Source organism: Callorhinchus milii, unplaced genomic scaffold, assembly GCF_018977255.1.
Source record: "Callorhinchus milii isolate IMCB2004 unplaced genomic scaffold, IMCB_Cmil_1.0 Scaffold3, whole genome shotgun sequence".
NCBI lineage: Eukaryota > Metazoa > Chordata > Chondrichthyes > Chimaeriformes > Callorhinchidae > Callorhinchus > Callorhinchus milii.
In genome coordinates, this window is record NW_024704744.1 from 29765554 (window position 1) to 29792575 (window position 27022).

Sequence of the window (27022 nt, forward strand, 5' to 3'; positions counted from 1 at the left end):
TTCTTTACTTAGGTTGTAAGCTACTTTAGCTATTCTGAACCTTGTAGATACAAAAGTATTTCCTTTTGAAGTGAATCAAATTCCAAATTTGGTCCTTTAATGCACAGGACAGTGTAACATTACGTGTAAATGAATACTCACTTTTTTTGTGCTGTCAGAAAACCATTGTCATGCTAAAGAGTATCCAAACTTCAGAGAGATCTATATACACATAGAAATTTCCATTTGTCTGACATGGAATGTGCACTCTCTCCCTGGTGACTCCTCACCTAATCCCAGAAATTATTAGGATACAGGTTGCAAAAGCCAAGGCTTGGGTCTCCCAAGTATGTATTGGGTACTGCCAGAGATTAACCATCTAAATCTGCACAGTTTGCAATTGCAAACACTGAATATCAGGCATCACAGGGTTAACAGGAGTCAACAGGGAAGATGCCTACCTCCAGTAATTGGGCTGCTCTTGCAAGTCGTACTGACAAGCTAGACTGTTTAGACTAACCTCAACAGTGTTTTGGAGTACTGTAGTCCTATCTGGTTCAGGAACTGGACGACCAATATGGCCACAAAACTTCAACTTGATTCCAGTATTCTATTGCCAGCCCCTTCACCTTGAAGCCAACTTAGCCCAAAAGAGACCCCACTTACGTCAAACAAAAATGTCTGATTAGACATGAGCCAAGTGTAGGTTCCAGCCCTCACTACATGGGTAGCAGATACCAGAAAGTCCTTGTGGGCTGCATGGCAACCAGCACAATTCAGTATTTGCACCAAATCTCACCAGCACCTAATTCCACGTTGCACTTTCTGAACTCACTAGAAGTGAACCTGATATCTGCAGTAATTAGAACCATCCTTATCATGGATACAAACACAGGATAAACAACAGGTTTATGTGTCTGTTTGTGTCTCTCTCTTCTCCAATTGTCTCTGTGTTTTGTGGGTGTATTTTTCCCTCTTTCCCTCTCTGCCTTTCTAATTAGCTATGTTTCTCTCTCTAATATCTTACATTTACATGCTAGGTCAGATCCCTCCACCTCACAGTCTCAGTTTTCCCTCCATTCAAAATGCAATCCTGGACCATGAATCAGGAACAAACAAATTCTTCTCTTCGGTGAAGCCATTGTGGGTGGTCCACATGGACATCTCTCTACTGGGGCAGAATCAGCAATGTAGATTAGTGTGATATGTGGTGGGCCAGGAAAGAGGGAGGAACCAAAGCACACAGGAAACCTCTATGTACACTTACCAGACTTCCGTACCAGGACCCTGGGCTGCAGTGAAGGCCTTTTTCAGGCCATTTGCAACCCACAAGCCATAATTTTGGTACCTCTGCTGAATTTGATCTAGAATCATGGAATAATAAAATATTATGGCACAGAAACAGGCCATTCAGAGTACTACATTTACACTGGTGGCTTTCTTCACATAAGATAGTCCAATTCCATTCTTCTGCTTGCTGCCCATACCCTTTAATTGGGTCGAAATTCCAGTAAATTGGTGCTGCTAGAGTAAAGGAGGTTGGGTGCCTTAATCATAAATTTAGTTGTACAAGTGCACACGAGTGCGATATTATTCCACGTGACTGATAGTTTCTGATTGGTTCAGAGTTATGTGTTCTCAGCATACCTAATGTACATGTTTGCAATATATCAAATTCAATGGGAAATAACACTATGCCTAGTGCTGGAAGAGATGCTAAAGAAAGGACTTCACAAAGAAGGACCAGATTCATCCATGGTTTTCAGATGGTGTTGACGAAGGATATAATAGAATTCCAAGAACATCTCTTTGCGGTTCCTGTCCACATTGCTGTTCCTAAACCCACAAGGCAGCTGATAGATGAGCAAGACACCCCCAGAATCTTCTTGGAGGTCAGGAAAAAGTTCAACAACCTCGAAAAGTTGCAATTGATATCTTTTATCTCCTGGAATTAATGTTTTGCAGCCAGAGCATTGAAAGGTTTTGGTTCTACCATGATACTGAAAGGAATCTCCATGACTGAGTGTCATTTTGTAGTAACAAGAATCTTGGAATGGAAAATATTATACTAGACTGTATATTAAATATTGATTTTTCCCTAAAATGAAACATTAATGAGAATGCTGCAAGGAGAAAGGAGATTGACCTATGAACAGCAGGTTGACTGACTCCTTCTGAGTCTGACTGAGACTTTAAAAGGAGCCAGTAACATAAAAATCGAGGGCAATGATCACCTTTAGGTCAATGGACAGCAATATGCTGGCCCCATTGCACAGCTGCAATGCTGGCCAACCCTTGTGGGCCAGCTCCAGGACTGTATCATTGGGCAGATGCAACTTTGGAAGGTTTCGCTCCTATGTCATGTCCTTGAATGTTCTTCTAGGCCAGTAACACCCATTTCTGGGGGAACACTCCGTCTCCCTGAACTGAATGTGGGCATGCCGCTGCCTTTATGCTGCAAGTTCTTCTGCCACATTCTTGCAAAGCCTTCTGGCAAGCTTTTAGACATTGTGACAATTGGTGTCTTCATCAAAACATTAGGGCAAGAGCATCTGCACCAAGGAGGAATAAGGGTAGGGCACACATATGACCAAGGTGTTGGTGCCTTTGACAGTTCCGTAAACCAGGGATAACAAATGCCTTTAGAGGTCTTTCCAACATAACAACTTACTCCCCACCAGGCTGCTTCTGCAATAGATGCTCCTTGAGTGAACTTTTCAGTGGCACCCTCCCTGTGGTGGCAGCTCCAGCTCCTCTGTTGGCAACCTCCAAAAAACAGTTGTGTGCACTACTTCTTGTCAGTTGTAGATATACGCTGTTCAGATCGCATTCAAAATGATACCATCTGATTTGTGAACAACTGACATATCCGGTTCGTGGAAATTAAATGGAGGACATAATTGATTTGGTGCTAGGAACACATCAACCAAAAATGATGCAAAAAAAATTGGGAGGAATTTTGTATCAATGTTGATGTGCACCATCCACATTTGCACTTTCCAATTTACACAATTATCACAATTTTGCAATGCAATGCACAGAATTTCACCCTAAATATTCTTTTTCAAGCATCTATCTAATTTTCTTTCAAAAAACATTTTGGGACTATGCTTGAAGCTGGAATTGCTTGATCCTGGGGTGTCCAAGATGAAAAAGTGTTCCAGTTCCCAGAACTAACATCTCTCAACTTGATAAGCACGTTCACCAAAAATAGTTGAAAGAAGTACGTCACCAGGATCTTTTCTTTTCAATGACAATTATGTGAAGTGAGTAAGAGCAAGAAGAGAAAGAATGGCCAGCCCCAGCTCCGGCTCCTAGAAAACTCTGGAAAGCGCATTAAGATTTCCTCCTGACGCTCTATAAATGTAAATTGTTATTATTGATATCGTTGTAGTAAAATTATTTTGTAAAATGAAACCATTTCCCTGCAGAACGAAAGAGATGTCAAAGATCTTCAATTGAGAAGACGTGAGAGAAAAAAAATGATAGAAGGAAATGAAAAATGCCTTTTTAAATGCACGTACCTGGCTGGAGACAGATTTCTTCAAAATCCCAACAACAGTTTCCAACTTCCTTGCAGAGACTATCACAGCGACAGTCCCTTGTTTCAACATCAAAGGGAGTGTAGCATCGTTGCCTGCAGCTTGCTGAAAGCAATACAGCAAGAATCATGGCATGAATTACTGACAGATGACACCATAGCTTGATTTACCAACTCCTATTCTTTTTCAAAGAGCACATTGAATGTAATGGGACCTTAATCTTGACTACATTAAGGTTAATCCAAAGAGCATCACACCCACTGGCTAACTTCCTTGTGTGGTGTAGTCCTGAATGTTAGACATCACAAAGTTGCTAAGGAATGTGAGATACATGCATGGAGGAATAATTAACTAATACCTAGCAGCATGTCAGAAACATGGCAAACTGCAATGGTCCTGGCCATTGTGCTCACAGTATGCTAAAGACAATGCTGATTAGGGTGGAGGCTCCCCCATGTGGGACTCCATCTTTAAAGATCCCACACACTAGATTCAACGCAATTCTAGTGGATATGGTAAATGTCACAGAGTTGGAATGGGGAGGGGTGGGAGGAGAACAAATCCTCTTTTAAGGCTGGTGCGAAACCACATTGGGGTTATTCTGCTAAACTGGTGAATTGTCGCAAATTATTGTTTGTCTGGTTGAAGTAAGAAATTTGATTTTCAGGACACCCCAGGTAACAATCTCCAGCAAATAATTTCAGATTCAATTGGTAAATGGGAACCCTGGTTTAACACCCCTACCCACCCTCCTACCCACTGGTAGAGTGTTGCTTCACTTGTAGAGACGCGGACTGATCGGAAGCACGGTATACCCGGCTTCTGATGCTAAGCTTGTGCTAAACAAATGCCTGAACTCCAGGTTGTCAGATTGCTGTCACTGTGATTGCATGCATGTGCACTATGCACAAGAAGTGACCTCATGCCACAACAACAACCTCTTGTGTTTAAACAGCATCCTTTGCATAGTATAACGTCTCAGAGTGCTTCACAAAGACAATGTTGGATGCAAAGCAAGAGAGAAAGAGATAGGGAGGGTTACCATAGGTGCAATCAAAGATGTAGGTTTTAAGATGGGTATTAAAAGACTTCTGATGGTTTTTTCATCCCCTGACAGTGGTGCAATGTGGGGGCAGGGGATGCGAAGCACATCTGTGTTAGCTGACGGGGTTGGGAGTGAGGGAGACTGGTAGAGGAGTGGGGTACGAGCAGATCAGAGAAATACGGAATTACTAGCGATCGAACATTTATACGTAAGCTTGAAGTCTGACTTAGAAACTGGGAGATTTGGAAGTTAGCCATTTTTCAGATTTCATTTTCATAGCGTATTACAATTAGTTATTGAAATTTAGTGGAATCCTAGTGACTAAGACTGGAATAACTGGAATAATTCTAATCCCAATTAGAATTAAACAAATTTCTTCTGAACCCTTGCTCTCTTCACAAACCTTTTTATATCTTCAGTCTCCCACTGTTCATTTATTGTGAGGAAGATGATTTTGAAGGTGTTACTCCTAATCCATTTAAACCAGTCACCTCAGCAGCCTTGCTGTAGCACACTTCCCCCAGCCCCCTCCGCCTCTCCTCCCCCACCCCCACATCCCCAGGAAGTACACTCCACACTTGCAAATCAAGTCTAACACTGGCGACATTGCCAGCAAAGGCATTTCCTTTTTCAGCATCATGGAGAAATTGAGTTTTTCCACTGAGCAGTCACTAACGGACTGACTCTAATCACTGAGAGACTACAAACCAACCACTTCATTGCCTTTTCCTACACTTTTGTGGTCAAAATTGCAGCATTCCTTAAAACATTCCATGTATCTGATGAAGTAGTTTTGATACAATTCAGTGAATATTGGCAGCAGTACTGCCTGTTAGCAAATAAAAAGGCCTAGACAATGAATCTTCAACAAAGCTGAGTGAGAGGATTCTCCAGAATTCAGAAACAGTGTTCACTCCCAAACTTTTTGTTGAGGACATATTTCACTTGTCTTTTCAGTTCATGTTATGATTATCACTAGTAATAATTAACTCTCATCGCATGTGTGCTTCGAAATGTTGTTTGAACCAATTGATATTTAGACACTCGTTTCCGGAAAAATAATAAACATAAAGCAAATTATTGTCACCCAGCCAATGCTTAATGTTGGTGCCAAGCTAATAAATTCCTTTAGACTGCAGCAGGGTTCTGCAGGGAGATGCAGCTCTGCCATATGTTTTATTAGCGGGCAGGCAGACAGGAAGCCCTGCTCAGCATTGATCTAGAGTCACTCTTCACAGCTAAGAACCAAACCTGTTAAATCCCAACAATGTCACCACGCACTGCGATCAACAACGCAGACAACAAAAGCACCTTCTTAAATAGAACTGAGTCGCACAGACTGGGTCTCAGATCCCACCCAATAAAATATACATTACACTTATATAGCACCTTTCTCATTGAAAGCCTACCTGCTGATGGTGAAATGCACAGGTTGGGGGACGTGAAGCAGACTCAATGAGTGAAGGGAGTAGCTGGGTCAGCAGGGTTTAAGGAGATTGCAGTGGCAGGGCATGGCTTGGAGGGATTTGAATATGAGGACGAGGATCTTGAACTGAATCGGCTGAGGGTTGGGTAACAAGTGGAGTCAAGCAAGGATGGGGGTGACATGGTCCAGGAGATGACACACACTGGCTAGTCTAGAGCTTGTGTAGGGAAGAGTTGGGGAGTTCAGTGAGTAAAGCATTGGTATATTTATGGTTGGATGTAATACAAATATGGATGCGGGTATCAGCAGTCCGAGGAGAGAGGTAATGACGGAAGCGAACAATGTTTTGAAGGTGGAGGGGCCGGGGGTAGAAGTTGAGTGTGTAAGAGCATTGGGATTTGAAAGACAGTTGAGAATCAAACAATACACCAAGTCCGTGCACTGACTGGGTGAGGTGGAATGTGCATCCATACAATGCAGGTTGACGTTGTCAGTGCCTCAGGTGAGAAGGCAGAATGGGTGCCAAACAGGAAAGCCTTGTCTTGTCAACTTTAGACTGAAGAAAGTTGGAGATCATCCAGAACTTGAAAATCTGTTAGGGTTTTAACTCTGAGAGCACCACCTCCAGGCAGGAATTTGATGTGATAAATATCACGTGGTCACGTGGAACTCAAACGTGACTGATATCTGGAGTGAATGGAGTGAATAAATCAATGTAATTAAACATTACCTGATATAGAATAAGACTGTTGATGCTTCAGACCAAGTCCCAGTCCAAGTCCCAAGGACACCACAACTAAGCACACAAGTAGTGACTGTAATAGAAAATTGATATCATTATCTCAACAAAATGGTGCAACAGGATAATGTACAATATGTCGACATAAGGGAATAACCCTTAAAATGAGGAAATAAATACATTGAAATATTATTTTCAATAATATATCAGCTTTATGTCATTGCAACTCATCCATTCACAAAATCTGCAAGATAATTATTACACCATTGTGACAAAACAATGGTTTATTTTGGAAATCAATGCACAATTCAGATCCATTTGTTTTGTATGTTACATTTAAAAGTCTTTTTGAAATTAAATAAGGTAATATATAACAGACTCGTGGCCAAAAACAGGGCATGTGGACTTAAGGGAGAGGTAGCAGAATGGATTGAGAGGTAGCTGGAAAATAGAAAACAAACAGTAGGAATAAAGCACAGCTCGTCTACGCTTTCATTATGTCCAAGCTTGACTACGCTAACTCCCTGCTGTTAACTTTTCTCTCCACAAGATGCAAATTATTCGGAACTCTGCAGCTTGTGTCCTCTACCGCACTCCATCCTGGAGCCCCTCTGCCTCACCCCCTCTCTTGCTTCCTTTAAGGCTCACCTCAAGAACTTTCTCGTCGACTGCGCCTTCAGTCATTTTTCCTCTTGACCCCCACCTCTCTTGACTCCAGCCCCCAGCTTGGGTGCAAACCCTTGACTGTTCAGCACCTTGGGATGGCTCCTGACATCAATGTGCTATGTAAATGCAATTGTTGTCGTTTCTCAGATTGACAAGAAGTTGGAATTGGTGTTCCACAGGGATCTGTACTAGGATTTTATCATTGCATATATAAATGATTTGGATTTAGATATAGGAGATATGGTGTCAAATTTCGCAAATGTCACCAAACTGAGAGGTATGCTTAGCAGGATTGCTAGGGAATGGAGGGAGATATAAATAGGCAAGATCACAGGATTGGCCTGGATAAAGAAAGCGCCTTTGGCCATCCGATCTCATCCCTCCAGATCACCCATCCTACCATTCCCCCCCACCCGCCCTTCCCCATTACTACATTAAGCTTCTTTTTAAATGAGTCTAGTGTACTGGCCTCTATCACCTTTACTGGTAACCTGTTCCAGTCGTTGATTACCTTCTGTGGATTGAAAAACATCAAGCTATCTGTCCTGAAATAGCCCTTTGCAACTCTAAACTTGTTCCTCTTGTTCTACTGTCATGCCCATCTTTAAGCCATGATCTGAGTTCACTTTTTCAATCTCATTTGAAATGTTATGTACCACTATGAGGTCCCCTCTGAGTCATCTTATTTCAAGACTGAAGAGTCAAGCTTGTCTAGTTTTACTTAAAGCTCATTCCTCTAACTCTGGGTATCATCCCTGTTGCTTTCAGCTGTACTGCCTCTTGGGACCTTATGTCACGGTGACAAGAACTGACTGCAGTTTTCAAGGTGTGGCATGACCACATGACAGCATGATGGTTTGGGAATCTAAACTCAACTGATTTAGGAATATAGCCCAGCAGCTTATTTTCCTTGTCTATTGTTTTGACATAGAGAGCGACAAGTAAACTAACACCCAATGAGATCTCTTTCAGCTTCCCCTTTGCCAAGTTCAATCCCATTCATATATGTAGTAAAGTCAAACATGTTTTCAGCAACCAGTCATGGGACTGGATCAAAGAGGCATCATGTAAAGGTGGCCTCTCAGTCAGGGTCCTTTGGTGTGTGTAGAATTTCTATGTGTGTAAGTGTATAGAAAAATACAGTGTACATACAAACCCATAAATCAAACTAGTTTTAATAAAATAATGAATAAATTACAAAATACAAATTGTTTCTGTGCCTGTGGGCCAAAACCTTCTGCGGGCCCACATGTAGACTCCGACTATACTACGGTGCGCCAACACCACATTGAGCAGCCCCCTGGACCAGATCTAGTTGCTGAAAAGGGTGTCAGTATACTGACAGGACCAAAAAAGAGTGGCCATTGGTTGTGTTAGACAGGTGATTGTTGAATAGAAGTAGTTTATTATGGAAAATTGTTCTGGATTATTCCCGGGTGGTTGTTGACCACAGATGGTTGCTAACAAGAGGTGGTTGGTTCACAGATTTGACTGTATCTTGCATTTATCAGTATTGAACTTAATTTGCCATATTACAGAATGGGTGGCTGGGGCAGATGAAATTTAATGTAGGAAAATTGTGAACTGATTCACCGAGATAGGAAGAGTAAAGAAGCTGACTATACCCTGAATGGTAGGAACCTGGGAGAGGTACAGGATCAAAACATCAATGTATTTAAGAGGAAACTGAATGCATACCTAAAGGAGAAGGGAATAAAGCGGAATGGGAGAGAGGGATAGGGGAGAGGGGGGGGTGGGGTTCTTATTTAGCTCGTATAAACATTGACCACAGACAAGTTGGGCCAAATGGCCTGTTTCTGTGCCATATCGTTCTATGCAATCCTGTATAAAACCTTGCATCATGCAAACTATGTTTCATTCACTTAAAGTACTGTAATCTGAATGAAAATGTCTTCATTCTTTAAAATTACAACTTCATCACATCATTTATAATTGAAAAATTACATTAAAAATATTCAATCGTAGCATCCTCATAATAGACATGGAAGTGGAGTCCTGTAGCTCAGTGGTTAGAGCGCTCGCCTTGCAAGCAAGACACCTGGGTTCAATTCCTGACAGGGCGAAACCTTGGGCAAGTTTCTTTACTCCACACGCCTTATAATAATCCCTCCAAAACAAAACAATAATAAATTGGTCATTTTCAATCCACGACTGTTTGTGGAACATTGCTGTGCGCAATTGGCTGCCGCGTTTCGCCCACAAATATACGGTCAATTCACTTTACAATCTATTCTGTGAAGTGCTTTGAGACGTCGAGAAGACGTGAAAAGCGTTATATCAAATGCAAGGATTATTATTATTATCCTCCTCGACTTATTATTAAACGCAAGGATTATTATAAGACTTGTGACATCAAAATATATTCACAATTTTTTATTTTGGTGCAAATAGTAAAGGGAGATTTGCAACTATAACTTGTATCTTCCACCCAAACCTGCAACAACTCGTAATTATATATAAAAAACACTAACTTTTTATCTTTTCTTTTGACAAGTGTCTGGTATGTCTGATATTCTCAGATAGTTTTTGCCTTAAATCACTATCACCAAACAGAATGTATCAAGGCTGTTGCAAAATAGTCTGATAATTGAGGAAGCTACAACATAAGAGAGACCACAATGTCGTTATACTGGTATTTACAGACTTTTTTTGACACAAGGTGGCGAATGTGTAACAGGTCTAAGTTTGCAGGAAAAAGCAAATCCTTGAATTTCAAAACCCTCCACAGCCTTGCACCATCAAGAGCCCTTCTTAATGAGGCAAGGGTGAGGAGGTTTTGAAATTCAGAACAACGATTTGCTTTGCCCTGCAAACTCAGACCTGCTACACGTTGCTCACTTTGGGTCCTAGGAGAGGTAGAGGAACAAAGCATCAATGTATTTAATTTCATCTCCCACCTACCTGCCATATTGGTGGCTCTCAAAATCCCTCTAACTCGCATCCTCCCTCCCCCACTGTCTTCAATGTCTTCTAAATCTTTAACCACACTTTTCGTCACCTCCCCACCCATCTTGCTCTTTTTTCCACACTATTTCTGTGAAGTGCATTGAGACATTTTCCTGAATGAAAGGCTCATATAAATGCAAGCTTTTGCTGTTGTTGGTATATTGTGGCTTGTGCCCTCTTGCCCTTTCGTGAAGTATTTGAATATAAAATGCAACAAAGCAAAAGCTTTGTACTGTTGTAAAGTCTAAAGTGAAAACTACAACACAACTTGCAAACACCCATTCTCTCGGCACACATTATCCAATCCAGAATAACAGTTGACCAATATGAATGAATGATTTCTACACATTAGTAATTACAACACAAAAAAACGATATAATTCACTTAAAGAATGGCTTTTTTCACCCCCTTGTTACACTCATGATTCAGTTCACAGGAGAGAATGACTCTATTCTGATAATGGCAACACATTTCTGAAAATTCAACTGCAAAATTGTTTTATAGTTCTCTTTTTACTTCACCCCAACTGGGGTTGCTGTCTTACTGCAGTTTACACCTATGTAAGTTTCCATAGGTGCCGGCCACTATCTGATTGCTCACCCAAGAAGTAATTCTTTATATCTGACCCCAATCAGTGCCGATAGTTCTGGATCCTGTCCTCACTCGATGTCTATGTAAAAGCACCTTCAAGCAGCAATCACTGGATACAGATCAACAGTAGGAATGCTGAGTGTATTTAACTTTCCTTAGCCCAAAGGTACTGAGGAAATTGTTGCACTGAACCACTGTCACTACTCTGTGTGAAGGGTGCAATATAAATGTAAGTTGTTGTTGTGGTTGTTGGTCTAAATCAACTAACTCAGCACAAATTGTGAAACAAACATGGGACCTCACCATTTATATTGTTGTTTTTAATGGATGTTACAGGCTATTTTGATAAAAACAGCTATTAATTTGAACCCAACAGACATATGCTGATTTAAAACATCCCAAGGTGTTTACATTAACATTGTGGTTTCACTTTTCTCAGCACTGTGATATTCGGGTGACTAAAGCTTAGGCTATACATATTGATATTATATGAAGTTTCTCTGTGTGACATATCGATGCCATGACACTATCCAGAGTCCAGCTATTCTAGATATCTATTATGGATTTCTATTTATTGGGCTTATCTAAACACATTCCTTCAGAATTAACCTTAAGAACAGGACTCAGCCTATGCCCTTTTGCCATCCTACCAACAGGGTAACACATCTCAGTTTAAAAACTGTCACATTCTTACTCCCTATAGTGAGAAGATGCACCACCAGATGTGATGCAAATTTTCCCCCCTCCCCCTCCCTCCAAAAATAGTGGACAAAACACTTAAATTAGTCTAGCCAATTGTAGAAATATATGGACTTCTAAAGATAAAACAATATAAGTAGGAACAAAGAGGAGGTATCCGTCACCACATATTCAATGTAACATAGCTTGGTGCAGTATTTTTAGAAAACAATAAAAAAAGCTATCTGCATAATTGTATATTATTTTAGAATTACTTTGATAAAATAACATTTGAATTATAAATATTCATATTTCCTTTGATTCTATTCAAACATTTTTTTTAGAACAAACTATAGCAAATAGTTTCTCTTCCTCTCAAGTAAGTCTCTCATCATATTAACCAAACTACAATCTTTTATAGAGAGGGAAAACGGAAACGGGAGTTGTTCAGTGTCCTCAGGTATATATTTTCAATTGAAAGCAAACCCTCTTCTTTGTTCAGTGAACTGCAATATTGTACAATACGACAATACAATTTCAAATACCAATTCAGGTGGATGTTAAGGATCCCATGGCACTATTCAAAAAAAAGGAAGGGAGTTTCACCCGGTGTCCTGACCAACAATCCCACAATTAAAAAAAATGGTTATTCATTTCATGCTGTTTGTGGACCACTGTCTTGCACAATTGGGCTGCCACATTCGTCTGCCAAATACAATTACACCACATTATGGTATATCCTATGAAGTTCTTTGACACATCCTCCAAATGTGAAAGGTGCTAAACAAAATGCAAGTATTATTATTTATTAGTAGTAGTTTTTTGTTGCATAAATTGTTCAGAGTGAGGTGCTGCGGTGAGCTCAGAAAATGTGCAAGATTATAATTAATATGTTAGGGTTTCTACCACCATATAGAGATGTTTTGGAAAAGTGTGCAAAAGTTGTAAAATTAATTATAATTATTTTCGATCACACCACTACTGTTGATCTGTTTTGGGTAATTTTTTTAATTTAATTTATTTAAGATACAATTGAATAGCTTATCCTTTCAAATGGTAGAAATCCAGGAAAATCCTGCAGGTTTTTTACTCCAATGTTTCTTAGATAGAGAATATTTATGTTAGTATTTATGTCCACGTATAGTATATGCATCAAAATATACTTCAGATACAACTTCCCATACATTTTTTCATACTTTACAGACCATACTGAATGGGATCATATCAATACATCCCAAATATATTCAATATTTAAGAAACACAAACTAAAAAAAACTCTTAAATATCTGCATTCACAGCCCTTATAATGTACTTACCAAACAAATGATTTTATATATTCGCAATTCTCTATTCTCCTTCTTTTCAACATCCTCCTGGAACTCCACCATGGGGTCCTCTGATCGATTCATCTTAATATTTTGCTTGTCAGAAACTCAAGAAGCAGCAAGCACTGAGCTGTAACTCAGAAATACACACAGGAAGAGTCTTTTGCTCCCTCTTACTCTGACACGTCCTTCTTGCATTAATTTCTTACTCCCACATACAGCCTATGAAATCACCAAATGCATAATTAGTTTCACATGACCTAACATGGTATAAAGATCATGATCTGAATGGCTTTACAATAATTACCAAACAAATCTAAGAGTCATAAATGTTACACATCTGCTGAAGCAATACTATTTACAAAAAGATTGTGCATGTTTGCGGTTGTGGTGGGGAGAAGGGGAAAGGGATGGGGGGAGAGTACATGCTATTTGAGAAGTATTACAGTATTTCTTCCCATGTAATAGTGTAAAGATCCCGAGTAGGAGAAATTTTATGCCACATTTTATGTTGATTTTTGTATTATTTGGACATTGTGCTTTCACTTCGTACTTTAGTCCGACAATCTTGTGAACTGATGTTATACTAATAATTATATCAGTATAATGATAATAATATATTCATTTGGTCAATTAATTGATGACTGTTTGTGGGACATTGCTGTGCATGTTTGGCTGCTGCGTTTCACCTACAAACCATACAGTCGATTCACTTCAATTCACAAGCTATATCAAATGCAAGGAATATTATTACTAGTATTATTATTATTAGACAGCAACTCTAGCACTGGCCAACATTTTGATCAGAAAAAATCATTCCCTGCTTTACAATGCTGCAGTGAGAATAAAGCAGCTTGTGAAAGCAGGAGTGGCTGGGAATGATCCATCCCCAATAGAATGCTCGCTGCAAGAGGGATAGTTGCAATTTTTTCAGGACACAGTAAGGACAGTGGAGGAAGATTGAGAGGAACAGGGGGAGATTTTGAAGAGCTGGAAGGATGTTTCAGAGGGATAGAAAAGATTGAGAAGATTTGGTAGGTCTCTCGAAGGTGGAGATCTGGAACAAGCCAGAGAATCAGGGGCATTCAATAGAGATTTTATCTTGGAAAAGGCATATCATCAACTCTTTGTTTTCAGCTTTCTTCCTTTCTCCCTTATTCAGTTCTCCTCAAATCGTACACCAATTCTGAGCGAGCTTGCATCTTGTTCAAAGGCCACCATCAATGTTATTCTTGATCAGAACTAGTAAGAGACATGTGATTCAGTGAAAAATATGGAGAACTGCCTTTCCTCAGCCTTCTCACAACAGCGGACGTACGATTAGCAACTCAACAGAATGGAAAACTTCATACCCTGTTGTGCGATACCACATCCGTGCCATGACCCGTTCGGCCTTATCCCACGTCTGCAACATTGCCCGGCTCCACCACTGTTTCTCCCCTCAGGCTGCCAATCATTCATGCATTCATCACATCTATGGAGTGCTGTAGCTCAGTGGTTACAACAACAACAACAACAAGATTCCATTTATAAAGCGCCTTTCACGTCAGGAGGACGTCCCAAGGCGCTGCACAGTTGGGTCATGACCCGAGCAGGGGGGAAATGGTCAGGGTGAGGGGAGGGAAGGGAGGGAGCGAGGAGGGGGGAAATGGTCAGGGTGAGGGGAGGGAAGGGAGGGAGCGAGGAGGGGTGAAATGGTCAGGGTGAGGGGAGGGAGGGAGCGAGAAGGGGGAAGAGAGTCGAGAGGGGAGCTGAAGGCTCGGTCAAAGAGAAAGGTTTTGAGACCGGCCTTGAAGGAGGAAAGGGAGGAAGCAAGGCGAAGGCACTGGGGGATAGAGTTCCAGAGCCTCCGGGCTGAGAGGCTGAAGGCCCGACCACCGATGGTAGGGCGGTTGGGGCGGGGGATGCGGATCAGACCGGAGCCGGAGGAACGGAGGGTACGGGCAGGTAGGTAGGGGGATAGTAGGTTGGAGAGGTAGGAGGGAGCAAGGCCGTGAATGGCCTTGTAGGTGAGGATGAGGATCTTGAAATCAATCCTCTGGGGGATGGGGAGCCAGTGGAGGCGAGCGAGGGTGGGAGTGATGTGGTCCCGAAGCCTGGTGCGGGACAGTACACGAGCTGCAGAGTTCTGAATGACCTGCAGCTTGTGGAGGGAGGTGGCGGGAAGGCCGGCGAGGAGAGAGTTCCCATAGTCCAGCCTTGAGGTGACAAAGGCGTGAACCAGGGTTTCAGCAGCGTGAGGGGTGAGGTAGTGCCGTAGTCTGGCGATGTTCCGGAGGTGATGGAAGGCGGTGCCAGTTGTGGTGCGGATGTGAGGGAGAAAGGACAGCTCAGGGTCGAACAAAACGCCGAGGTTCCTGACTGGCTTTGAGAGGTGGAGAGTGCAGCCTTGGATGCTGATGGTGTCGGCGCCTGAGGTGCGGAGGCGCTGACGTGAGCCAATCAGGAGGGCCTCGGTTTTTCGCACGTTGAGCTGAAGAAAGTTGTCTCTCGTCCAGGACTCGATGTCGGACAGGCGGCTGTCAGGACATCGGTGGTCGTGGAGTTGAGAGTAGAGGAGGAAAGGTAGAGTTGGGTGTCATCCGCATACATGTGGAAGTTAACTCCATGTCTGCGGATGATGTCACCGAGGGGGAGCATGTAGAGGGTGAAGAGGAGGGGACCGAGGACAGAGCCCTGAGGGACACCACATGAGACAGTACGGGGGGTGGAGGAGAAGCCATTCGTCGAGACAAAGTGAAGACGGTGAGAAAGGTTCGACCTAAACCACTCAAGGACAGTGCCTTGAAGGTTGAGGTGGGAGGACAAGCGGTGGAGGAGGATAGCGTGGTCGACCGTATCGAATGCTGCCGATAGGTCGAGGTTAGAGCACTCGCTTTGCAAGCGAGAGACCTGAGTTCAATTCCAGGCAGGGCGAAACCTTGGGCAAGTTTCCTTACTCCACACGCCTAATAATAATCCCTCCAAAACCAAAAACAATAATAAATTGGTCATTTTCAATCCATGACTGTTTGTGGGACATTGCTGTGTGCAATTGGCTGCCGCGTTCGCCCACAAATATACAGTCAATTCACTTTACAGTGTGTTCTGTGAAGCGCTTTGGGACATCCTCCCAATGTGAAAAGCGCTATATCAAATGCAAGGATTATTATTATTATTATTATTATTATTATTATTATTATTATTATTATTATTATTATTATTATTATTATTATTATCTAGGCTCGATTATGTTAATTCCCTGCTTGTCGGCCTCCTAAACTCTTCTTCCCACAAGATGCAGATCATCCTTGCTCAGTTACACTGGCTCCCCATTCCCCAGAGGATAGAAATCAAAATCCTTGTCTTCGCCTTCAAAGACCTCCATGGCCTTGCTCCTCCTCCTGAACATATTTCATCCTGTCCGCTCTCTGCCCACACTCTTTGGAATTCCATCCCACAGTTCCTTTGCCTTACTCTCTCGCTTGCCTCCTTCAAGGCCCGTTTCAAGACCCTTGTCTTTGACCGCACCTTCAGTCACCCGGTTCCAAATCTATAACTGTCCAGGACCTTGGGCCATCCTCCTGATGTGAAAGGAACTATACAAATGTAATTTGATGGTGGTGGTGATGCAGTAATGAGATATAATTGACGATAATTTTCTCCAATGAATTAATAGGATAAGATCCCACTTAACTGTGGTGTCATTCACAGTTGCCTGCCAATATTCACTACCCAAGTTCATGTCTGAACCCCTATTTGGATGAGGTAGCAGAAATTGGCTGGAGCCAGTTGAGTCATATTTTGACAAGAGTCAATGCCTTCATTGTATAGGTGCCAATGCTCAATGCATTTTGTCTGCAAAGTGCACTTGAACATTTGTACACCTGTACCTTCAAGTGAAATGTTGCCGATAGCTTTGTAACTTTGTTGAACTTGATTAATGTTTATTGTCTTTTCCATTCTCTGTTTGGAAAGGTAATGAGGAAGAAGGAATGTTCATTATCTAATGTTTTGACCAACAATCCTCAAAATTAAATTGGTCATTCATTTCATGGCTGTTTGTGGGACATTGCTGTGCACAATTGGGCTGCCGCATTCACCTACAAATAATAATAATCTTTGTATTTGATATAGCGCCTTATCACGTCTTCAAGATATCTCATAATATAACATAACATAATAACATGTAGGAGCAGGAGTAGGCCATTCGGCCCTTCGAGCCTGCCCAGTCATGGCTGATCTTCTAACCTAACTCCAGCTAACCTAACCCTGCCTTATCCCCATATCCCTTAATCCCTTTTGCAATAAGAAATCTATCTATCTCAAAGCACTTCACGGAATATACTGTAAAGTGAATTGACTATATACTGTGTAGATGAAATACAGTCACTCTATTTCAATAACTCACAACTTTATGTTGAATTTTCTAAATTCTCCAAGATCTTCATTTTAAGACAGAATTTCAAACCTGGCAACTAACAATAATAATTCTCGCATTTGATGTAAAAATAATGATGTACATATCAAGAAGACATCTCTAAATGCTTCACTGGATTTACTATAACCTGTGTGTATTAGTGGTTGAATGAGGCAGCCACATTGAGCAAGCAATATCCCACAAACACCCATGAAGTACATGATCAATTTCATCTGGGGGATTGCTTGCCAGAACACTGGACATTATACATTTTTAGTGTTTTATATTTTTCTTTTTTTTCACAAATAAGCTTTTTTGGGGGCTTCTTAAAATAGAGGAGAGGGCACGGCGGAGGGATTGAGGGAGAGTGTTGCAGAGTTTTGGAGCGTAGTGGCTGAAAGCATGACCTCCGATGGTGTGGCAGAGGGTGCGAGGGACGAGCAGGAAGCCCGTGCCAGTCGAGCAGAGGCGCCGGGGAATGAATGGATTTGAACACGAAAGAGAGGATCTTGAAGTCAATCCGTTGGGTAATGGGAAGCCAGTGGAACCTGGCCAGAACTGGTGAGATGTGGATTATTTGAATTATTGGGCAATCTCTGCCCTCTCAGAGAATTTGGGACAGCCCAGCCCAAAGGGCAGATAGCAGGAAATATCTTTAAGGGGGTGGCTGTATCAGGTTACCAGAAAGGGTGTTTGAAGCCAGGGCACCTGACTCATATCATAGCTTGAAGTGGTAATGGGAGGAAAGTGGGTTGGGTATTGAGTTGGTGCTGAGATCAAATGGCCAAAGTTTGCTTCGTCCAAAACACAATAAAAGTAAGACGTTCTTAATGCCTGGCCAACGTTGCCAAAATTGGGAAATTCACAAAATTGCCTATGGACATGGGGTGTAGTGCAATTTAGCCTCGTAAACAGATTAGTCATATCATATTTTGTAGTTTACTGCCCTCACGCAATCAAAATGCTTCATGGATAATTGCTGTTAACTGTAGCTATTTGGGGAAACATCAATTTGTGGGATTCTTGGCCGGGACACGGGGGTGGGGGTGGGGTGGAATCTCCCTTCTCTTTTCGAATAGTGTCATGGGATGTTTAACATACATCTGAACAGGCAGACGGGATGGGGGGGGGAGGGGGGCTCAGGGTAACATCCCGTCCAGAGGTCAGCACTTCCAACAGTGCGACACCTCCGGCATCGCAATGAGTGCCACCTTAGACGATGCGATTCCAAGTCCCCACGCGGGGCCTTGAACCCACAACCTTCTGACTCCGCGGAGCGTCAAGTGGCCGGCGCTGAGCCCGGCTGACACTGGGCCGTACAACTTCGTGACAGTTTCCATACCATAATAATAATAATCTTTGCATTTGATATAGCGCTTTTCACGTCGGGAGGACGTCCCAAAGCGCTTCACAGAACACACCGTAAAGTGAATTGACTGTATATTTGTGGGCGAACGCGGCAGCCAATTGCGCACAGCAATGTCCCACAAACAGTCGTGGATTGAAAACGACCAATTTATTATTGTTTGGGGTTTTGGAGGGATTATTATTAGGCTCTGTGAGGAGTAAGGAAACTTGGCCGAGGTTTCGCCCTCTGCCTGGAATTGAGCTCAGGTCTCTCACTTGCAAAGCGACTGCTCTAACCACTGAGCCACAGGACTCCATATACTGGGGGGGGGTTTGTTTGGTAATAATCTTTCGAACTAAAAAGCACGAGTTTGCTAACATGACTGCGAGGGCCAACACCCCGCAAACATGCGGTCCTGGTCACAGCTCAGCCCACAGAGGGAGGCCCGGGAACACTCTGCCCCCGGAACCCGTGTCAGACTCCAGGGCCGCCCGGAACATCGCCCGCGAGCACACTTCCGGCTCACGGAGAAGCGGAAGTTGCGGCTGATGACGGTGAGGGGTTCGGTGGTACCGGGTGGTCGGGGGGCGCGAGATGGCGGTTCCCATGGAGACACAACTACAGAGCATCTTCGAGGAGGTGGTGGTGAGTCCAGAGAGAGATTATACACACACACAGTGTATATACACCGCCAGAGAGATTATACACACACACACACAGTGTATATACACCGCCAGAGAGATTATACACACATACACAGTGTATATACACCGCCAGAGAGATTATACACATACACACACAGTGTATATACACCACCAGAGAGATTATACACACACACACAGTGTATATACACCACCAGAGAGATTATACACACACACACTGTGTATATACACCACCAGAGAGATTATACACACACACACAGTGTATATACACCACCAGAGAGATTATACACACACACACTGTGTATATACACCACCAGAGAGATTATACACACACACACTGTGTATATACACCACCAGAGAGATTATACACACACACACACACTGTGTATATACACCACCAGAGAGATTATACACACACACACTGTGTATATACACCACCAGAGAGATTATACACACACACACAGTGTATATACACCACCAGAGAGATTATACACACACACACACAGTGTATATACACCACCAGAGAGATTATACACACACACAGTGTATATACACCGCCAGAGATTATACACACACACTGTGTATATACACCACCAGAGAGATTATACACACACACACACACAGTGTATATACACCACCAGAGAGATTATACACACACACACACAGTGTATATACACCGCCAGAGAGATTATACACACACACAGTGTATATACACCACCAGAGAGATTATACACACACACACACAGTGTATATACACCGCCAGAGAGATTATACACACACACACAGTGTATATACACCGCCAGAGAGATTATATACACACACACACAGTGTATATACACCACCAGAGAGATTATACACACACACACACAGTGTATATACACCGCCAGAGATTATACACACACACTGTGTATATACACCACCAGAGAGATTATACACACACACACACAGTGTATATACACCACCAGAGAGATTATACACACACACACACAGTGTATATACACCACCAGAGAGATTATACACACACACAGTGTATATACACCACCAGAGAGATTATACACACATACACAGTGTATATACACCACCAGAGAGATTATACACACACACACACACACACAGTGTATATACACCACCAGAGAGATTATACACACATACACACAGTGTATATACACCGCCAGAGAGATTATACACACACACACAGTGTATATACACCGCCAGAGAGATTATATACACACACACACAGTGTATATACACCGCCAGAGAGATTATACACACACACAGTGTATATACACCACCAGAGAGATTATACACACATACACAGTGTATATACACCACCAGAGAGATTATACACACACACACACACAGTGTATATACAACACCAGAGAGATTATACACACACACACAGTGTATATACACCACCAGAGAGATTATACACACACACACTGTGTATATACACCGCCAGAGAGATTATACACACACACACAGTGTATATACACCACCAGAGAGATTATACACACATACACACAGTGTATATACACCACCAGAGAGATTATACACACACACACAGTGTATATACACCGCCAGAGAGATTATACACACACACAGTGTATATACACCACCAGAGAGATTATACACACACACACAGTGTATATACACCACCAGAGAGATTATACACACACACAGTGTATATACACCACCAGAGAGATTATACACACACACACATTGTATATACACCACCAGAGAGTTTATACACACATACACACAGTGTATATACACCACCAGAGAGATTATACACACACACACAGTGTATATACACCGCCAGAGAGATTATACACACACACACAGTGTATATACACCACCAGAGAGATTATACACACACACACAGTGTATATACACCGCCAGAGAGATTGTACATACACACACAGTGTATATACACCGCCAGAGAGATTATACACACACATACTGTATATACACCGCCAGAGAGATTATGAACACACACAGTGTATATACACAGACAGAGAGATTGTACACACACAGTGTATACATGCAGACAGATAGAGATTATATGCATACAATGTGTATATGCACAGGCAGATATTATACACACGCACAGTGTTTATACACAGATAGAGAGATTATACACACACAGTGCATATACACAGACAGACAGAGAAAGATTACACACAGTGTATATATACAGACAAAGATTATACACAAACACAGTGTATATACACAGACAGGCAGAGAGAGATTACACACACTGTATATACAGACAGAGAGATTATACACACACCGTGTATATATACAGACAAATAAATTATACACACACAGTGTATTTATACAGACAGCGAGGAATTATACACACATACAGTGTATATATACAGACAGAGATTATTCACACACAGTGTATATACAGACAGATAGAGAGATTACACCCACAATGCATATAAAGACAGAGAGATCATACACACACTATATATACAAATATACAGAGAGAGATACACCCACAGTGTACGTATACAGACAGAGAGAGATTATACACACACATACAGTGTGTATATACATACAGAGAGAGAGATTAATACACATACAGTGTGTATATAGGGAGAGATTATACACACATGCAGTGTATATACACAGACAGAGAGAGAGATTATACACACACAGTATATATACAGACAGATAGAGTGAGAGATATGATACACACACACATAGTGTATATAAAGACAGATGTGATGATGAATGCACAGAGACAGAGAGTATATACAGACACACACACGGAATACATAGAGATGCTGTATATGAAGATATACAGAGAGTATAAAGAATATTCAAAAATAACAATTTAACTTTAGGGTATATGCCAGAGAGAGAGGCAGGAGGTGGGGGGTGAGTCCAGAGAGAGAGAGCATGTACGCAGAGAGAGACAGATAGAGAGAGTGGTGGTCAGTTCAGAGAGAGAGAAAGAGATTATACACACACACAGTGTATATATACAGAGCATGAATACAGAGAGAGAAAAAGAGACTAAGAATAAAGACAGAGAGAGAGACACAATAGATATATATATACACAGAGAAAATATACATATTTACCGGAAAGAGAGAGAGACAGGCAGAAGGTGGGGGTGAGTCCAGAGAAAGAGTATACAGTGAGAAACGGTAAACACAGGCAGACAAGAGAGAGTATACACAGACAGAGAGAGAGTGCACAGAGAGAGAGTATACACGGAGAGTATACACAGACAGAAAGTATACACAGACAGACAGCGTGTACACAGATTAGAGAAAGAGTATATACAGATAGCGCGAGAGAGGGGAGGTGGTGGTGGTGCATCCAGAGAATATATATAAAGAGCATGCTGAGAGCATATATAGAGTATACAGAGAGAGGGGAGAGGTAATATACAGATTGTATACATAGAGAGAATCTACAGAGAGTGCAGAGAGAAACTACCTACAAAGAGAGAGGAGTATATACAGAGCGTATACAGAGAGAGAGAGGGACTATATGCAGAGATTATACAGAGAAAGACTATATACACAGTAAACAGAGAGAGAGGGCCTATATACAGAGAGAGAGAAGCTATATCTAGAGAGGGAGTCAGACAGACAGACTATATATAGTTATTTATAACTATTATAATTATTTACAAGAAATATATTTGTTGTGATAATTATATAGTAACAAATAGTTATAATACTGTAGTTATAAATTACTCCCATAACTAGAAAGGGCATGGACTAGTTGAGCTCCATTGCCTTTATTTACATGCATGTGTCTTCTGTTTCATTTTGTTTCAGCTATTCGATAGTTTCTGCCTTTACCCTTTATTTATATCCTTTCCTTGGAGAAACTATTCTGGTATCTCTGGTCATCAGTTCTATAGGCACCTTATCCTGAACTTTCCTGATTGTTTTCTTGTTATTTTAGCTGGTTCCTTATGATTTACATTTTAATTATTTTTGTTCCCTGAGTATATTCCTCGATTGAGGCAGAGTCTCCACACCAGCAGGGTTATAACCTGGGCCAATAGAAAAATGCGGAAATATTTGCCCCCAAAAAAGTGGAAATTTTGCTTAAAATTGCATGGATTTGATTGAAATACATTTTTACTGCCAACCTACATTTTTTCACTTTATTGATAAAAACTTAATAGGAGGAAATAACACATAATGGATTGTTGCAAAAAAATATATTAATTGCTTCTGTAGCAAAAACTGGGTGGCCCATTTTTTTGGGAGGGTGATGTGGTGGGACATCAGCACAGGCTTCAGAAGCTCACCAACTCCTGCCTCTCAGGACCCAGCCCCGCGCACAGAGACAGAGCGAGAAACACAGAGAGAAACACACACACGCTCACAGACACAGAGAGACGCACACATACTCACAGACAGAGAGACGCATACACTCAGAGGCAGAGAGAGAGAGACTCACAGCGTCAGAGAGACACACATTCTCAGAGAGAGAGAGATACACATGCAGAGACACAAATAGACATACACACAGCCAGAGAAGAGAGAGAGGCACATACATATTCAAACAGAGATACTCATAAACACACACATACAAAATATACTCATAAACACACACTTACAAACACATAACATAGAGGAGAGAGGGACACAGACACACTCACACAACTCTCACAAACAGGCATCCAAAGGAGAGAGACACACTCGCATAGAGAGACACACAGACACTCTCAAACACATAGAGACACACAGTCACATAGAGACACTCACAAACACACAGAGAGACAGACACACTCACACAGACACACTCACACAGACACACTCACACAGACACTCTCAAACACATAGAGACACACAGTCACATAGAGACACTCACAAACACACAGAGACAGACACACTCACACAGACACACTCACACAGACACTCTCAAACACATAGAGACACACAGTCACATAGAGACACTCACAAACACACAGAGAGACAGACACACTCACACAGACACACTCACACAGACACTCACACAGACACTCTCAAACACATAGAGACACACAGTCACATAGAGACACTCACAAACACACAGAGAGACAGACACACTCACACAGACACACTCACACAGACACACTCACACAGACACTCACAAACACATAGAGACACACAGTCACATAGAGACACTCACAAACACACAGAGAGACAGACACACACAGACACACTCACACAGACACTCACAAACACATAGAGAGAGACAGTCACATAGAGACACTCACACAGACACTCTCAAACACATAGACACACAGTCAGATAGAGACACTCACAAACACACACAGAGAGACACACACAGACACACTCACACAGACACACTCACACAGACACTCACAAACATAGAGAGAGACACACAGATAATCACAACAGTGGGGTCCTCCGAGTGAAGCCCATTTCTGCCTGGGGCACATGTGCGTACAGAGCTGCCCAAGTATATTCACAGGGTGAGGCCCAGGATCTGAAACTGCACTGATAGTGGGTTTGTAGTGGAGAAGGGCGTTTGAAGAGGATTACGTGGGAAAAGTGGAGTCCTGTAGCTCAGTGGTTAGAGCACTCGCTTTGCAAGTGAGAGACCTGAGTTCAATTCCAGGCAGGGCGAAACCTTGGGCAAGTTTCCTTACTCCACACACCTAATAATAATCCCTCCAAAACCAAAAACAATAATAAATTGGTCATTTTCAATCTACGACTGTTTGTGGGACATTGCTGTGCGCAATTGGCTGCCGCGTTCGCCCACAAATATACAGTCAATTCACTTTACAGTGTGTTCTGTGAAGCGCTTTGGGACGTCCTCCTGACGTGAAAAGCGCTATATCAAATGCAAGGATTATTATTATTATTATTATTAAGTATGCCCGCACTTTTCTATTGACCCAGGTTATAACCTGGATCTACTGGCATAGCTATAGCATATGCTTTATTTAGATGCCCGTTATGTAACCTTGTTGTTGCAAATATATGCTGTGTTTGCTAACAAAATGTCAATCTTTAACAGAGGAATCTTTCTATTTGATATTGCACCTTATTTCCTTTATTACACCAACCTTTCCGATTTTGAGTATCTTGAAGTGTAGTGATGTATTATTGTTTCAATATGTGTCTTGTCACATCGCTCAAATAGGAATGTGATAAATGGCCAATTAATCTGTTTTTGTTGGATTTGAATGGAGACAGAATGTGCCAAGAATGTACCCTATCTTTGAAATGGTGTCATTGGATCTTTCATACCTATAGGACAAAGACATTTTGTGTTGACAGCGCTTGCCTAATACTGAACTGGACCATCTGCTTAGATTTTGAGCCCAGGTCCTGGTGTGAGATTGAATTCACAGGTTTTTGACCTAGTGGTGAGAGTGCCTCCAATAAAGTCAATCTTATACCCACATTGGTAGAGCATGTGGTACGAAAAGAACTCAAAGAACCTAATGTCCACAAGGCAACCAAATTAAACAGAATGTCTTAGATCTTCTAGAAATTGTGAGACAAAATGAATAAGACGACTTAATATTTTTAGGTTACACCATAAACACTGGAACACGAGGAACACAAAGATCCAATTCAATCTATTCCACTTGTTTTAGATCATGATAGATTTTTTATTTACGCCATTTTTCTGCCTTTCTTCATATACCTTAATAATCGATAATCTTTGCATTTGGCATAATACCTTTGCAATGCTGGAGGTTCAATGTTGCGGATCCAGATGCTCGGATTTCCTCATTATGGTAGGGTGGGGGAGAGAGCAGGAGAGGAATCAGTGGGATGGGGGGGAAGGAGCGGTTGGGAGTATTGGTGGGAGGGTTTGATGGTAGGTCAGAGAATTTGCATTTGTTTGGGTGCAACAGTTTTTCTGTCCAAAGGGTTGGGGGGGAGTGGGATATTTCAAAGTGCATACCAATTCAAAATCAGACTTGTTCAGGGCTACTTCAGTTTTGACCCCACCTAATTGAATATTTTGCTATTTGAATAATACATCTATTTCTGAGCAGTTTAAAATTATTCTCGTTGTAGAACAGTCGATTGATTTTTTGGTTCACAGCGTGGAAGATATAATTTACTGCGAGGATCTGGTAAAGCTCCTTAATAAAGCTTCAATATACAGTAACTGCCATTATTTTACTGTGAGAAACTGATTAAGATTGTTTCATTTTGCAACATTTTTTCTACAAGAAGATTGATGGTCCAAGGACATGCTGAACCTTGTTTTTTGTATAGAGAACAATTGGAAGACCAAAGTTTAGTATATGGGAAAATGAGGCAGGCACAGTGGAGCTCAGGATGTTAACTTCTTTCCTATCTGTCATTAATTCCCTAATTTTAACGTCTAAACATCCAACTTTGTGTTGGTACTCTACATCATATCAATTTGTTTTCAACTTGTAAACCAACCCTCCATCAGCACTTGACGTTACATTTTGTGGAATTAATTAGCAAGCAAAATGCTCCATTAAATTATTCCTTACATTTGATATAGGGCCTTGTCACGTCATCTCATAGTGCTTCACAGGAATTAAAGTGTAGTGTATTTTGTAGGTGAATGTGGCAGACATTTTGCACACAGCAATATTCCACAAACAGCCATGAACTGAATGATCAATTTTATTTGGGAGATTGTTTACCAGGATTCGGTAGCCATTAAATTCA

At 41.7% G+C, this 27022-nt stretch overlaps 2 protein-coding genes across 2 annotated transcripts in view; one reads left to right on the forward strand and one right to left on the reverse strand.

Annotated features, from left to right (window-relative positions):
- Positions 1-13180, reverse strand: part of LOC103182286 (ectonucleotide pyrophosphatase/phosphodiesterase family member 3) — a 50298-nt gene extending 37118 nt beyond the window's left edge. Inside the window, exons 1-3 of the mRNA XM_007899237.2 lie at positions 12950-13180; positions 6723-6807; positions 3504-3626 (exon numbers count right to left, since the gene is read on the reverse strand). Coding sequence (XP_007897428.1) covers positions 3504-3626; positions 6723-6807; positions 12950-13042 — 301 coding nt within the window. The 5' untranslated portion in view covers positions 13043-13180. The remainder of the gene's footprint in view (positions 1-3503; positions 3627-6722; positions 6808-12949) is intronic.
- A 6055-nt stretch (positions 13181-19235) lies between these two features.
- The window catches only part of med23 (mediator complex subunit 23), a 55451-nt gene continuing 47664 nt past the window's right edge, over positions 19236-27022 (forward strand). The window contains 1 exon segment of the mRNA XM_007899240.2: positions 19236-19350. Coding sequence (XP_007897431.2) covers positions 19300-19350 — 51 coding nt within the window. The 5' untranslated portion in view covers positions 19236-19299.